This window comes from Lonchura striata, chromosome 3, assembly GCF_046129695.1.
Source record: "Lonchura striata isolate bLonStr1 chromosome 3, bLonStr1.mat, whole genome shotgun sequence".
In the NCBI taxonomy this organism is placed as follows: Eukaryota; Metazoa; Chordata; class Aves; order Passeriformes; family Estrildidae; genus Lonchura; species Lonchura striata.
In genome coordinates this window covers 2,989,556-3,005,059 of record NC_134605.1, presented here as the reverse complement: position 1 = coordinate 3,005,059, position 15,504 = coordinate 2,989,556, and the positions used below count along the sequence as shown (strand labels likewise).

At 44.2% G+C, this 15,504-nt stretch overlaps 1 protein-coding gene across 1 annotated transcript; it reads left to right on the top strand.

Moving 5' to 3' along the window:
• The first annotated feature begins 7,692 nt into the window (after nt 1-7,692).
• On the top strand, nt 7,693-14,762 carry CNRIP1 (cannabinoid receptor interacting protein 1). The gene is made up of 3 exons (XM_021555865.3): nt 7,693-7,957; nt 8,591-8,735; nt 13,324-14,762. The coding sequence occupies exons 1-3, from the start codon at nt 7,779-7,781 to the stop codon at nt 13,486-13,488; spliced, it is 489 nt and encodes a 162-aa protein (XP_021411540.1). The 5' UTR covers nt 7,693-7,778; the 3' UTR covers nt 13,489-14,762.
• The last annotated feature ends 742 nt before the right edge of the window (nt 14,763-15,504 follow it).

The window sequence follows — 15,504 nt, the reverse complement described above, 5'->3', positions numbered from 1 at the left end:
GTTTTTACAGCACAGCTGTGTCATTTCACAAGTTCCTCTCAATGCTAATCGCAGGCCCATTTCCTCTTACCGAGTGAGAGATAGGGAAATGCAGAAGTACATGTGTGTTTATTTATAGTCCGTCTCTGACAGCACAGACAGCAGCCTGGCAAAACCCTCCCTCGTATCAAACACAGCCAGCCTCGATGACAGAGTCCTGGGAGGTTAAATAAGTTAATAAGTTAAATAAATTAAATAAGTGCTCAGTCACAAGAAACTGGGCCTGCTCTGCAAATACATGAGCTCTCCCAGAACAACACAAAGGGCACGGAGCTGCTGCCTGGCATGTGCCAAATGATTTCAGAGACAGGTTTCCAATGCATCTGTGCTTCCACTCCACCCTGCCTTCCCAGCCTGGCTCCCTCAGGGCAAGCATGTGAGCCTGGCAGGAAGGTGAAGACCTCACCTGGGCAATGAGGATGCGCCCTCTGCTGATATGAGAAATTTGTTTATGAGACCTCATCAGGATTTGGATTTTGATGCTCAGACCTCCCATATACGTCAGCTGTCAAACAGGCACAAATGGATTAGACCCGTGCCTTACAGAAAGCACTGACCACAAAATGCTTTCTGAAAGTATCTTTTACTTGCTGCAGAGCTTGTTTGGCTTTATTTGGGAAAAGACAAGGCAAACCCATAGTTTTTTTATAAATACCAGAGTCACAATCCCTCTTCCCCATATAGAAGAAAGTGGGGGTATATGGGAAGCAGTATGGCTGTTTCATGGTGTCTGGAAGCAGCCTCTTGTGTTCTTCCAAGCACAGGATTCCAGGTCACTTTTGCAGCTAAACTCATTCAGGTGTTGATTGAGTTGTTGATAAGTGTTGATTGAGCCCAGGGTGACTCCATCTGTCACCTCTACCAAGTGTAAAGATCCCTAAACAAGGATTCCCAAAGCAGAGATGATCTAACAGGATTTCTGAATTATATTTCTGTGAAGGTTCTCTTCATCCCACATAAATCTTAAAAGATGTTTGATGGAGTGAGCAGCTTGTAGAATCCTTTTGTATAATGTCTTTTTTGGTCACTAATACTTTTTGCTTTAAGAAGGTGAATTGTTTCCTTCTCTTCTCTTTAATTTCTGTGGTTCTATCTTCAGGAAGAGATACTTTTTTTTCCTTTTCTCCAATTAGGTAAAACAAAAATATTGGTCACAGACAACAGTAACTCTCAAAGTGTAATTTGGATATCCTTTTATTATCTGCCTTGAAGACATAATGCTTCAGAGCTTGGAGCTATGATTAAAGACTGAGAACAGAATCACAGTTAGCTCTTCCTTCTGTCTCTACTTTGCTTCCCCCACCTCGGGTCTGAGGAAAGGAACCCCCATTCCCAGCTGGAAGGCTGTCAGAATCTGAGGTGTTGATGATTCTGAGATGTAGAAAGTCCCTGTCTTTCAGCCCCATTGCCAAAGCAGAAGCCATAATTGGTCTGTGCTGGTTTCCAGGTTGTTTATTCTGTTTATCTCTCACATGTTCTGCTGCCCTGCCCAGCTCTGTCCTGCAGGGCAGCGTGTGGGTCTCTGCCCTCAGTGGGATGTTACAAACATTAAATACCAGAAACTCCCTGGGCTGGATTTACAAGAACGTGCCAATATCTGTCACCTACGTTGGACAGTGTGTCCCCAGCCTGAACCAACAGAAAAATGCCAACACCACAGTGAGACATGGAGGGCATGGAGAAGGAGAAAAAGGACAAGACACACCCAATTTCCTCCATCTTGTCCCCTTTGGACCCCTAATCTAGAATCCTAAAATTTTACTTTTGCACCTGTGCCACACTTAATTATTACTGATATCAAACCTCAGAGCTGGTAATTCATCCTGTAAGATTGAAAACTCTTTTCCATGGACAGAGATCACAGCCAGTGTCTCTGGGGGCTCTGTCCAGGGGGGTTCCTGACCCCTGCCAGGGTCCCAGACCTGCAGGGCAGCCAGAGGGAAGCCCTGGATTCCCACAGAAGGCCTTATGGGGAGCAAAGACAAAAGAACTTGCCAATATTTCCCTCCCTGCAGGCATCCTTTGTGCAGGTTTTCCTGCTCACCTGCTCCTGCTGACTCAGTGTTTGTGCTGAATCAGGATGACAGGGCTCTGCACAATGAGTTGGTGATATGAGATGACCATGGATGGGTACTTCTCAATAGAATATCTATATATCCCTATTCTAAAAAGTGGTTCAATGAAAACAGAAAAGGATGGTGACTACACAATTTCACAAAAGCTCCTTTTTCTCAGTTACCTGCATAAAAAGCCTTTGGAGGTATGAAATGTAAATCTAAACACAGTGACACCTAGCCAAAGGCTCCAGAATTTACCATTACTATTTATTCTACTCAGTGTCAAGACACAAAATAACTTCCATCTAATGTTTGCTGCAGGCAACCACTTTTATAACACTTCTCTATATTGTTTCTTCAATGCTCAGCTGGTCCTTTTGCTGTTCCACTTTACAAGTCTGGTACAATCCTGTTCTTTAATGCTGAGGGTTGGTTTCATTTACCACTCACCACTGCAGGGAAGTCAGCACTTCACCCCTCCCCAGGGAGAAACAGGCTGATGTAGCTGAATCATTCATGTGAGGCAAAATGGTCCTTAAACACACAGTGGCTGTGGCAGGTGTGGATTGTGGATGTGGGACTTTGTCCAGCTATTCCTAAAGAGCAGCACCAGGCATGAGAGAGAGGAAAAGCTGCATTTCTTTCACCTCCCCACAAAGGGAAGGAGAGAAGAAAGAGAAAGAGAAGATAACCTGCAATGTGGAAATCTGCTATAATTTACTACGTCCTCTCCATTTCTGTCTCAGGTAGGTAAAAGTGCACGATGTCAGATGAGCAGAATTTGTCACAATATCACAATCTGCAGCAGAGCTGAATATGTTAGTTTACTGTTCTTGTACAGGAGAACTTACTGCTGGATTTCTTCAGAAAATTCTGCTTGATTTCTGCTCCTTCAGAATATGAGTTCCTGCAAGACTGAACAAAAAAGTGATCAACCACATTTATCTAAGCAAGAGATCTACCTGAGGGACTAAGAAGTGTTTATACCAAAAATTGGAGCTATACAGGAGCTACAAGGAAGGAAAAATTCTCAGTTACACCTGCTCCATTGCTCCAGAAGCCCTTGCAGAGATAGTTCTAACATGTTCCACCTGATCTACAGCAAAACACATGGCCTCTCCATAAATATGTCACTACAGCAAATCAAGATGCATCTGCAGGGGAAATTATAACAAATGTTATATGTTCAAAATAATTGTCTGTATGGGAAAGATGATGCACTCAAGTGATTTCCAAACAAGATAAAGACTGTCCAGCTGGTATTTCAGTAAAAAAAAAAAAAACCACTTCTCTTTCTGCACAGAGGCAAAGCGCTCAAAAGAATCAGTTTTAAATTGAGAGCTGGCAGGTGCAAGCCTTAGCACAATTCCTTACATACAGAATCACACATATGGCTATTTATAGAGCATGAGAGATTGTGGCTTTGCATATCCTTCTTGAAAAGAAACCCCAAACCACAACATTTCCAAATTTAGCACTGTCTTAAGAAATTAATCAAAGAGGGGCAAGCATAAAAAGGCTAATACAGGTATCACATGTCACCTTAGAATCTAAATGCTGTGCTTTGGCCATCTTAAATGAACCATCTTGTTCTTCCTCAAGGTACATTTTACATGTTTAACGATTGTTGAGCTTTGCAGCAGGATTAATGCATTAGTGAGAAGGTCTGCATAAATGCTAATACTTGAAAGCTTATGCAGTTGACACATATTATCATGCCTAGAGAGATCATATTGAGTAGAAGCAATCAAAAGACCAAACACATCTCTCCAGAGTGTTTTCTAGATAATTTAGAACTGTTTTCATGGAACACATCCACCTCACCCCTCCCCTGCAATAGTTCCCCATCGGTGACACATGCAGGTTATGCTGGTGCAGCAGGGAAGGTCTGTGCACAAGAAAGAGGTTTTGGAGAATTGCAGCTTGTTTGTAGCTCACACATCTTGCAGGATGGGTGAGACTTTCATAGTCTTAGGAAGAAAAGAGGTATAGAACTGCTGGGTACCACTCACTCAGCACTCCCTGCAAAAGCACTGAAGCCTTTGCCAGGGCACAGGTGAGTGCTCCAGTCTTCCCACCCCAAGGGCAGGGAATTAGCTTAGTGTACCTCCCTGACTCCCCACAAGAGACTGGGAAGCCTCAGCTGCCAGGGGAATGAAAAGTAGATTTGAAGGACTAAAAAGAAACCAAACCAAAACACAGACATGTTCACAAAAGCCCAAACAAACAAACAGAAAAGCAGAAAAACAGTTTTGCAATTTGAAAGACATTAAATATTGCAGCCCCACCCCTCAAATGGTGTAGAGAATGGTGGAATTGACACAACTTTATCTTTTTGTTCCCAGAAGCGAATTCCTGCTGTGACTTTGGAGAAATAGGACTTTGTCCTAAGTCTATGATAATTTATTTAGATTTGAATCTTGTAAATGTCAGTATGTTTACTCTGTGCTCCTGGAAAAACCACACCAACTCTTCTTCTTTTGGGCATTTTGCTGTTTATGGAATATCAAGCGATTAACATCAGGTAGTGTTGAAATCTGGGATCCATAGTAAATCCCCATGGGAACTGGAAGGGCCAGGGCCCATCCCACAGCATCAAACACCTCCATCCTTGGGCTGAGGTCAAGCCAGCACTCAACGTGCAGGGCGAGGTCAGGGGTATCCATGGCTGGAGATGTCTGTCAGAGCTGGAGAACAGCCATCCTAAGGGTAATCCAGGAAGGGCATGGCAACCAAAACTAAACTAAAACTAAACCATGGGCACCCCCAGGTGATGCTGGTCGAGGCCATTGAGGTGGGCAGCAACAGAACTCATCTCCCAGAAGGATTTAGCAAAGGCAAGCCCTTGATGTATACTGATAAAGGACATCTGGTGGGATCAGGTAAGTAAATGTATTAACACAAGTGAAATGATTAGATCAATCAAAAGAAGTTCATTGCCTAAATTAAGAATTTCTTCTTCATAAATGTTCTACTCTCACAATGTTACACTTGCATATGGTAAACAGTTACTATACATACACATTCCGTAATATGATATTTCTTTATTTATCCCTCACGTTTGCCCAGTACTGGTCAGGGATAAAATCCCAGTCTGAGCTGTGTCCATAGAAAGATAATCATTCAGGCAGAAATAATGAGAGAGAAAAAAAATCCCTCGTTATAGATCTGACCTCTCATGTACTTCAGAAGCTAATTGCAATCAATGTCTTCAGCTACACACAATTTACTACAACATGATATGTCTGGCCCATGAAGCAAGTAAATCTGATCCCTGGCAATGGCCATTACTCTTCACACACTGCTTTAAGTGACAGTATCAGATTCCCCTCAGGTCATACCTCTGTGATTTCATACAGAATTACATTTAAACTTACAGAAAGGGCGTTTACTGCCAGCAAAACTTCCAATAGGCCACAAAATGCAGCAGTTTCTGCAGAATGCAATGCAAAATGAGATTTCTCGGCAGGGATGAAAAGAGATAAGGAGAAATGCACCGGGGGTGGGTGTTGTTATTGTTTTTGTTTTGTTTGTTTAGTATTTTTGCAGAGATACACAGTTCTGAGAGGCAGGGATCATATCCTGCCCCTATATTTGTGGGAACCTGAATGCCTGAACACATTATAAAGCCTACAGACTCTAAGCAAGGGGTATTCAGTAGGATTTGAGGGGTTTGGGTTTTTTTCCGAGAGGTTTTCAGCAGAATGTATTATTTTGCTTAAAGTTCATAATAAAATTAAATCACTGGATAACTTTCATGCATAAGAAAATGCAGCTGGGCAATGCTGTATCTACAATTTTTCTTATTTTGCATTACAGCACCACATGTACATCCCAACCTTAGAGAAATAAAGAACAGGTTAGGTCCAGTGCAACATGGACCTATGAAATTCTCCTAACAAAACCATTAACTCTGCCATAATGTCCAAACAAAAAATATGTTTGTGGCCCAAAGCTTGTGTCAGACATATGGGTACTAACAGTTTTAACAGCAAACAAGAGCAAATAAAAAAGAATGGAAAAGAGACACAAACCTGCCTGGGTTAAAAGATTGGAATGAGATGGGCTGAGAGTTGAATTATGGTAAATGGTTCGGTTTCAAAGATCCCCAGATAAGGGCTAGGCAGGTGGCTTGGGAGGGCTCCCAGGTGAAGGGGTCGGGGGGATTTGGGGGTTCCCCCTAGATGAGGGGTCAGGGGATTTGGGGGCTCCCAGCTGAGGGCTTGGGGGGATTTGCTGGGTTCCCCCAGGTGAGGGGTCTGGGGGATTTGGGGTTCCCCCAAGTGAGGAGTTGGGGGGATTTGGGGTCTCCCCCAGGTGAGGGGGTGGGGAGTGATTTGGGGGGTTCTCCCAGGTAGGGGTCGGGGGTGATTTGCGGGGTTTCCCCTAGATGAGGGCTCGGAGGATTTGGGGTTCCCCCTAGATGAGAACTCGGGGAGATTTGGGGTCCCCCAGTTGATGGGTTTGAAGGATTTGGGGTTCCCCAGGTTATGGGTCGGGAGGATTTGGGGTCCCCCAGATGAGAACTCGGGGGGATTTGGGGCTCCCAGGTGATGGATCTGGAGGATTTGGAGTCCCCCAGATGAGAACTCGGGGGGATTTGGGGTTCCCCAGATGAGAATTCGGGGGGATTTGGGGTTCCCCCAAATGAGAACTCAGAGGGATTTGAGGCTCCCAGGTGAGGGATCGAGGGGATTTGGGGTACCCCAGATGAGAACTCGGGGGGATTTGGGGTTCCCCAGATGAGAATTCGGGGGGATTTGGGGCTCCCAGGTGATGGATCGGGGGGATTTGGGTTTCCCCAGATGAGAACTCGGTGGGATTTGGGGTCCCCCAGATGAGAACTCGGTGGGATTTGGGGTTCCCCAGATAAGAACTCGGGGGGATTCGGGGTCCCCCAGGTGAGAACTCGGGGGTTTTGGGGTCTCCCAGGTGAGAACTCGGTGGGATTTGGGGTCCCCCAGGTGAGAACTCGGGGGTTTTGGGGTCCCCCAGGTGAGAACTCGGTGGGATTTGGGTTTCCCCAAGTGAGGACTCGGTGGGATTTGGGGTTCCCCAGGTGAGAACTCGGTGGGATTTGGGGTCCCCCAGGTGAGAACTCGTTGGGATTCGGGGTCCCCCAGGTGAAACCTCGGGGGTTCGGGTCCCCCAGGTGAGAACTCGGGGGGATTTGGGGTTCCCCAGGTGAGACCTCGGTGGGATTTGGGGTTCCCCAGGTGAGGACTCGGGGGTTCGGGTCCCCCCCGCAGCAGCCCCGGGCGCTGCCCGCCCTGGCCGCTATCCGCGCCCGTGGTGCTGAACGGCGCAGCCCGGCCCGGGCCGCTCTCGTTTCCTCCGGGATTAAACCCGCGCTAATCGGGGCCGGATTAACTCCCTGGAAACCGGCTGCGATCTGAGCAGCTGCAAATGTCCCCCCCAAACCGGGATATGCGGCGGGGTGCCGGGGGGAGCACGATTGTGGGAGTGGGGGGACAGACATCACCCGGCCAGATGCTACGCCGCGATTAAACGGGAGGGAAAATAAATAATCGAGGATCTCATCCGCTGCTTTTGGGAAGGGCTGGGCTGGCTGGGATCCGGCAGCCCCTCCTCTTCCTTCTCCCTCCTCCTCTTCGTCTGGCTCGCTGCTGGCCAGCCGCTGTTCCTCGGAGACGAGCGCCGAGCCCGCGGGCCCCGCCGGCGATGGGCGACATCCCCGGGCTGGTGCGGATCAGCGTCTCGCTCAGGATCCAGCCCAACGACGGCGCCGTGTACTTCAAGGTGGACGGGCAGCGCTTCGGGCAGAACCGCACCATCAAGCTGCTCACCGGGGCCAAGTACAAGATCGAGGTGTCCCTCCGACCCGGCACCGTGCAAGCCACGTAAGTGCTGCCCTCCTCCTCCTCCTCCTCCTCCTCCTCCTCAGGGCGGCATCCTCTTTATTTTTAGATGTTTAATGTTTTTTCCTGGCAGGCTGACAGCGCAGGGTTGCCGTGATTTCTCCCTCGTCGCCCTTCCCCGTCGGTGGCCCCGTTTCTGCCAGCTGTTCCCTGTGCCAGGGCTGGGAATCGCTGCCTTCCCTCTCCCTCCCCGCCTTCTCCCGGAGATTTTTCGAGCCCAGCTGCTTTTCTCCCTCCTTTTCGCCGGAGGAAGAAGCTCCTCCTACACAATGCCCGAGCCCGGCTGCGGCGTGGCAAAGCAGGGACAGAGATGGGGAACCAGCTCTGGGTGGAAATTAAACCTCTCCCCGCCGAAGAGATTCCACTGGCCTCTCCCTATCCCTTCCAAATCAGATCCTGCCTTCCTCTCCTTTCTGCTCCTTCTCTGGGTGACTGCAGAGCCCTGGCGTGTTTCAGCAGCCCCAGTGAGTCAGCAGCACATGCAGGTCTGCTAAAATCCCTGAAGCTTTTCCCCAGCACGCAGGCTGCCGGGCTGCAAACCCACGTGCTGGCTCCAAATTGGCAAGGAAAGGGGGAATTCGGGGCTGTGAAAGGCTGGATCCTGTCTTTTTGCAGGACCATGGGCATCGGCGGTGTCAATGTCCCGCTGGAGGAAAAATCACGGGATGCACAAGTGGCCTCTTACACGGGGATCTACGACACAGAAGGGGTGCCCCATACCAAAAGTGGGGAGAGACAGCCCATCCAAGTCAACATGCAGGTACGTGGTGCTCCAAGCTGCCATGAGAGAACCAGGGAGGGCAGCAGGGGGTGGATTCCCAGGGAGAGTGTGGCGAAATATTCCAGGGCAAAATCTGGTGGCAGCTGCTGCCTTCCTCTTTGCTTTGGGTTGCTAAGGTCGCTGGCCAGAACGTAGCTGGGAAATACAAATCCTGCTGCCTTCACTCCCAGGAAAACAGCAAAGGCCAGGAGGAAGTAGAAGGTTTTCTAGCAACCCTTTGGGGTGCTGCAGCAGAAAGAATTGTGAGCTGAACATCCCACCCCTTCTATAGGACATACTACACATATCAGGCAGCTCCCACCGAGGTTCTTGGCTAGAAATCCAATCCCTTGGCATACAGGGACCCTCTTTTGCCTGGCAGCACCATTTTTTTTTTGGCACAGAGCATGCCCCAAGCACAAGGGATGACTGCTTTCCCCTTCCATCTGTCACCCTCAGCACGCCTGAGGACTTGCCAGAGACTAGAAGCATGCATGAGAACAACACCTAAGGCTGTCTTCTCTTTTCCCATATGTTTCCATTATCTGCACCCACAAACCAAAGTTCATGTTTCAGTGGCTCCTCACCCCAGCCTTAAAGAGAGGCTCCATGGCCCCAGAGTGAGATGACAAAAGCTCCAGCCCACAAGGCAGCAGAGCTGACAGAAGACATGAAGAGCAGCAGGCAGATTTCCACAGCACTCTTTGGGTGGTATGCTCAATTTTGGCAGTTTTTTTTTTTATTTTCTTCTCCTGATTATAGCTGTGAGGGATTCCTGCTGTTTATTCCATGTCTTCTGTACCAAAAAAAGAAATCAAGGCAGTAAGCCATCTTCATCTGAAGCTCTCTTAAGAGTCTGTTCCAGTTTATACAAGCCCACCAGATTTCAGAATTTTATAACATTTGCTTACTGCACACGGGATTTCATATTGCTCTTCAGGATTTTTTCTGGAATCATAGTTCAGCATAGTAATCCCCTTCTGAATAAGAACTGTAACATCTCCATTTGGTATTTCTAATAATTACAGTGTGCCTTACTTAATTTTGGAGACTACATCACATTACTATTTCATCATCTTAGGTTATTAAGACTAATATGGAGTGTTACATTAATCACTTTTATATACGGCCACCTCCTATTAACACCCAGGAAAACAAAGCACAGTATTTTTTCACAACAAGCTGAACATAGCTGCTGGATGCCACTGCTGATCACTGTAGTTATATTTCACCTTGCACCAGGAGGAGAAAGGACTGCATTCCCAAAAAAACATTTGCTTTGACTAAGGCATCCCTGTTTTGCTGGTCACCTTTGCCCTTAAGTGAGGCAGTGATGTGAACTCTGAAAATCTAGAAGTTTAACTTTTCCTTTGGAGAAAACCAAGTCAAATCACAGGTGAAATGTAAGGATTTCTTACACTTCCTACAAGCTCTGGCATGGTTTGTTGCAGCATCAGAATGAGTAGCCACAATATTTGCCCAAAGAGCTGCTTTTACAGATCAGATCCTGGGATATTAACCATGAAGCTAATAGGATTTTCAAGCGTTAAGCAGGTTCTTAAGTCCTTTCAGGAACTGATCTTGATAGATAGGTTCATCAGTACATGATATTTTAAGTATTAAATATAAGCAACTCAACAGGGATTTCCATGTTTAACTCATGATTTAGCTGCTTAGCTAAGCGGAGCTGTAACAGATTTAGGGAACAAACCTCAGATACCCCAGTCTGAAAACTGCTTTGGATACCTACTTCCTGAATCTTCAAAACTGAGCTTATTGCAAGCAGCTTTAAATTTTCCTATTTCCTTCAGCCATGAGGAACTTCTGCCTCCACTTCCTTTTCTAGAACAGACAGAATCCCAGTGCATCCTATGGTGCTAAGGACAGAATTTTAGGCATAAAAACTGAATTCACATTAGAAGTAGATTGTGAGATCAGTCCTGCAGACGAAAACAAGTCTGATACTGCCAATCTAGTGTCTGAATGACTTCAGGTACATTAAGATCCATAAGAACTTCTTTCCTATCTGCTTTGAAACTTTAAATAAATAATGCTTTGTGTTGCAGCTTTAACTGGCTAGTAGAGATCTGTCCCATGACAGCCAGAGTTTATACATGTTAAACAACAATCCTGTTTCTGAATTCCAGGATCTGATTACAGGTTTCTGTTACCTGATTTGTCAATCAGGCACACAATCCAGAAACTGCTCAGCTGTCTGGCAAATGGTGTAAACTAAGTTAGAAGTCTGCCTTTGGGCCTCATTTTATTCTTGATCAGACCAGTCTAAGATTGAAAAAATAAGCTAGAACTGTATTCACAGTAATAACTATAAAATCATCCCAGCATGCAAATGTAGAGGGAGTGATTCAATAACTATTTACTCCTACAGCACCAGATGATAGAGAAGAGCAGACAGGGAAATGCACTTAACCTGAAGGCTGACCTGCAAAGAGCAGGGCTGTTCTTCCTCCCTGGGGATGCCCATATATAAACTCAGTGGAGTAGCCAGGGTTGGATTGCAGGAGCCACCAGGGGAGCTCTGAGGATACAGAATGTTCTTTATGCCACAGAACTTCTGCACGTGCTAAGTACTGGGCTAGGGGAGGCACATGGTAGTAGAAAAGCTGTGCAATTAATTTTTTCTTTCTCCTGGAAATCCACAGCAGTCAAACTACTCAGGATAACTCAGCAAACAGGGTCACTGAAGGAAAATTAAATTTGCTTTCTTCATCTGTCTTTTTGAAATTCAGATCCTTCGTACATTAATGAAATCAAATGATGCTCTTGTGTCACATCACCTTCTACAAAGGTTATTAGAAATGCCTTTTCTTCCTCTGTTTCTGCACTGAGGGTGGCTGATTCTCCTCTCTGACAAGTTTGGTGGATTGTGCACAGTAATATCCAGTGTACTTAACCTTTACTGTCATGCATTATAAGCAAAACAGGGCTACTATCAAAGACAATTGATTTTAAAAATGTTCTTAATTAAGGTTTTAGTTAAGATAAAATAGCCTGTATATTTGAGTCTTTCTTAGAGGAAGTGGCAGAAATGTTTCAGTGACTCCTTCAAGGTAACACTTGTAACTGGAGCCAATAAAACCCCTCCACTTACAGCACACAGCAACTTCTGCTATTGTCAAGGCTAAATTTAACTTACCACAGTGGGCAGAGGGAAGGTTTAAAGCAATGGCTGTTACACAGCAGCACCTTACAAACCACATTTGAATTTCAAAAAAACAACAATAAATATGTCCTTCTGAAAAAATCTGGATACAGAAGACTCTGCTTGTAAATCAGGAACAATTTCTCTGTAAAAGGGCTTTCACACTGATTTTGCAAGTGTGATTGTAGCAGGCAGATGATCAAAGATCAGTTCCCAGGCACATGATAGGAATGGAAAACAGTCAAATGAAGAAGCTGTCATTAAAGCGAGTGATGGAAATACTGAAAGGGAAAAAGTACTGAAGAATGGTGCCATTGAGTAGCACTAAATTCACTATTTATTATCTTCTAAAACCATAACACAATCAACAAGCCATACTGGCTTAGGACCAATGGCAATACATATAGGCTTCACACCCACACTTGAGATTCTCTGCAATGTCTCAAGGCATAGGAGCTCAAATTTTCCATTACCATTAAAACTGAAATCATAGTTTATGCTTGAAAGCTTCACTGGGGTTTTTCTGATGTTGTACAGGTGTCTAGGAGTGGCTTAGAGAAAAAAAAAAAACCCTTTATTTTGCAGAACTTTTTTTATTATAGCCACAGAGCTTTCATTATAGCCACAGACTCACTCACTTCAAAGCTGCATGCACAGACAATTCAAAGTCAATGTCTCACTACTTTGCTGTATTAGACACTTATCTGCTAAACAGGCTGATTACCTCTTTACTAGCTCCTGTTACTCAGCTGCACTATCACAGTCCAACTAACAGTTCCAGATATGCGCACAGAAATTCTCTTGCTCAAGTCTCATTTAAAATGTGGAATGGAATCCCAGGAATGTCATAAGTGGTGTGCAAGAGCAGCACATCTCAGTCAATACACTACAAACACAAGTCTCCAAAATGCAGATACATTACAAGCTTCAGACTAAGGAAAAGAAGAATCTTCCCAATCCCAGCTGCAGCTTGTAGGTATGGTATAAAGGTAAATACCATTTTCCTTTAAAGGTAAATGTTGTGATTATACTTTAAAGTGGTGGTCTGTATCACTGCAGACCACTGGTACATGATCTACAGTGCATACAAGCTCTGTCATCTTAAGAAAGATTATGGCTTTGATTTGTGTTGTCAGTAACATTTATCCATTAGCCAACTTGAGTATTTTCCTCCCTTGTCTATCCCAGGTGTGTGTGCAAGAGGAGGACAGTACATGCAGGATCTTATCCTTCATGGCTAAAAATAAAATACTTTCTGATTGCTAGAGCAGGTTTTACAGGTCTTCGATTTCTTGATCTGAGGAACAAAGATCCTTATCTCAGGTGTTTTATGTTCTGCAGCTTCACAAGTGCTATTTCTCAGGATGAGAGAGAAACCAACAAAACAACCAGCTCACTAACACTGGTATTCCCTCTTCCTCACAGTTTAATGACATTGGTGTCTTTGAGACAGTCTGGCAAGTCAAATTCTACAACTACCACAAACGGGATCACTGCCAGTGGGGAAACAGCTTTGGCAGTATTGAGTACGAATGCAAACCAAACGAAACACGCAGCCTCATGTGGATCAATAAAGAGACCTTCCACTGAAGAGATGGGAAACCAATACTGCTGGACAATCTCCCTAAAGAAAAATCTACCTTTATAAACCAGCAAGAAGCCTTAACAAAGGCATACTGTAACACTGCTTTGTCCATAAGGTTCCAGCAACTACATTGTATATACAGGTGGTGCCACTAAAATATTTGCCTATTACTGTATTTTAAGTTTACCATGGCATCTGCAACATTCTTTATCTGTCACCCTGAGAATACTAAAAGGTTCATGGTAAAGGATTATCTGATAGCTTGGTAGGAAGTCATATCATAATACTGTTGTAAGTATTTGGATTATTCTGACTAGATGTAACAACTTTTGTGAAGTGTTTTGCTTCGTTGCTTAGAATTTGGATTAACATCACATTGGTGATTTCTGTATTTACGTTTGTGTTTGCTCCAAAATCGGTGTGTTCCTTCAAGCATTTTGTCGTACTGTCCTCCCAGTGGGCACCAAAAATTAAAAATATGGTTACTTGTAGGTTTAGTTAAACGGCAGCTAATGCACTGTTGGTATTGTGCTTTCATACCAAGGGATTTGGGAACTCATTCTCCCTTTTGTTAAGTGCTGTAAGATATTCTGTGAAGTTTGCTAATTTACCAAACCTAAAGAGGATTCTTTTTTATTAAGTTGCCCAGTCTTTGAAATAGCATTAGGAAATGGTATAAAATATTATGAAGGAAGAGCAATAAATCAGTTGTGTTATCCAAGACATCTAACAACGTGGCTAAGACCTATCTTAAGATCATATAGGATCCTTGAGAGATACAGCAGCCATACTTAATTTATTTCCTAGAGTAAGAGTTCTGATATTAAACTCCATTTTTATTTTAATGGCACATTGCTGAAATCAGTTAAATCTCACAAATGAACATTTTCAAGCCTGACCACTGTATTCATTGACAAGATTTCTGACCAACAAGCACTCAGTAGTGTGAAGGGTGCAGATCCCAGTGCATGTTTATACATGCACTGCATTTTTTCAAATAGAGATAAGCATGCAAGCATTTGCATAGTTATAACAAAAGGTGCTTCATAAACACTAGATCAGTGTTTGACACAAACACACAACACAAAACAGACATATCTTTTATTTCAGTAAAGACAGGGAAGCAAGGAAACAACTACATTTGTCCTGTCCCCAGCTTGGGTTGAAGTAAGCTGTCAGTTCCTGCATATCTGTTATTCCCTTTGTGAATAATTTGTAAATTGTATATGTAAATGGTAAACATGACTTTTGATCTTTGTAATAAAGGACCTAAACAATTTCTTCTCTACTGTGGCCATCTAACAAGCTGAAAACAGTGTATAATAAAAGGCAGTGGTTTTAGAGAATCAGACAGGAGAGGGTATGGAGCCAGTGCTTTCTGAGAATGCAGTCCAAAGTACCTTCTGTTCTTCACCCAAAGCTACTGTTTCTAGGAAACACAGACCCAGTGGGCTAAAATGCAGATGGTTAATGTGATAACACTCAGAAGAGCTTATTCATATGCACTTAGTTCCAGTAATATAGTGTGAAAAGTAGAGATTTAGGACAGAATTGAATGAGCAAATAACTATTTTCTTCCACTGAATTATTAATCAAAAGGCTTTACTAGTTTTCTAGTTTTACTAGATTTCTGCAGCCAGAACAACTGACAGTGGCACTGATGTAACACGGCTGTGGAATGGTGAGCCAGCCAGCTGCATCTCCACTCTAAGGCAACATTAGATAGGCAAATTTTACTGAAATGAAAATCTAGAAATAATCTTCTCCATTAACTTCTTTCCTAGACTTTTCCTAGCAAGAATTCTTCAAAATGAAAAAACTGACCAAACTGAAACCTGCATTTCAGGCAGAAGTACTACTGCCAGCATTTTAGCAGAAGTTTCCAGATAACATGATTTAATGATTCTATACTTCCAGTTGTTCTGTCTCTACATTGCTAGAAAAGTGATTTTATTCTTCAATAATTTGCATATTTGGGTTTATTTTGTTTCTACATATTAACACATATCTACACTTACACA

Excerpts from the sequence above, each read along its gene's own strand:
- CNRIP1 (XM_021555865.3), top strand. The coding sequence starts at position 7,779 with ATGGGCGACATCCCCGGGCTGGTGCGGATCAGCGTCTCGCTCAGGATC. Across the intron at positions 7,958-8,590 it reads CCCGGCACCGTGCAAGCCAC|GACCATGGGCATCGGCGGTG; the intron begins GTAAGTGCTGCC and ends GTCTTTTTGCAG. Across the intron at positions 8,736-13,323 it reads CCATCCAAGTCAACATGCAG|TTTAATGACATTGGTGTCTT; the intron begins GTACGTGGTGCT and ends TCTTCCTCACAG.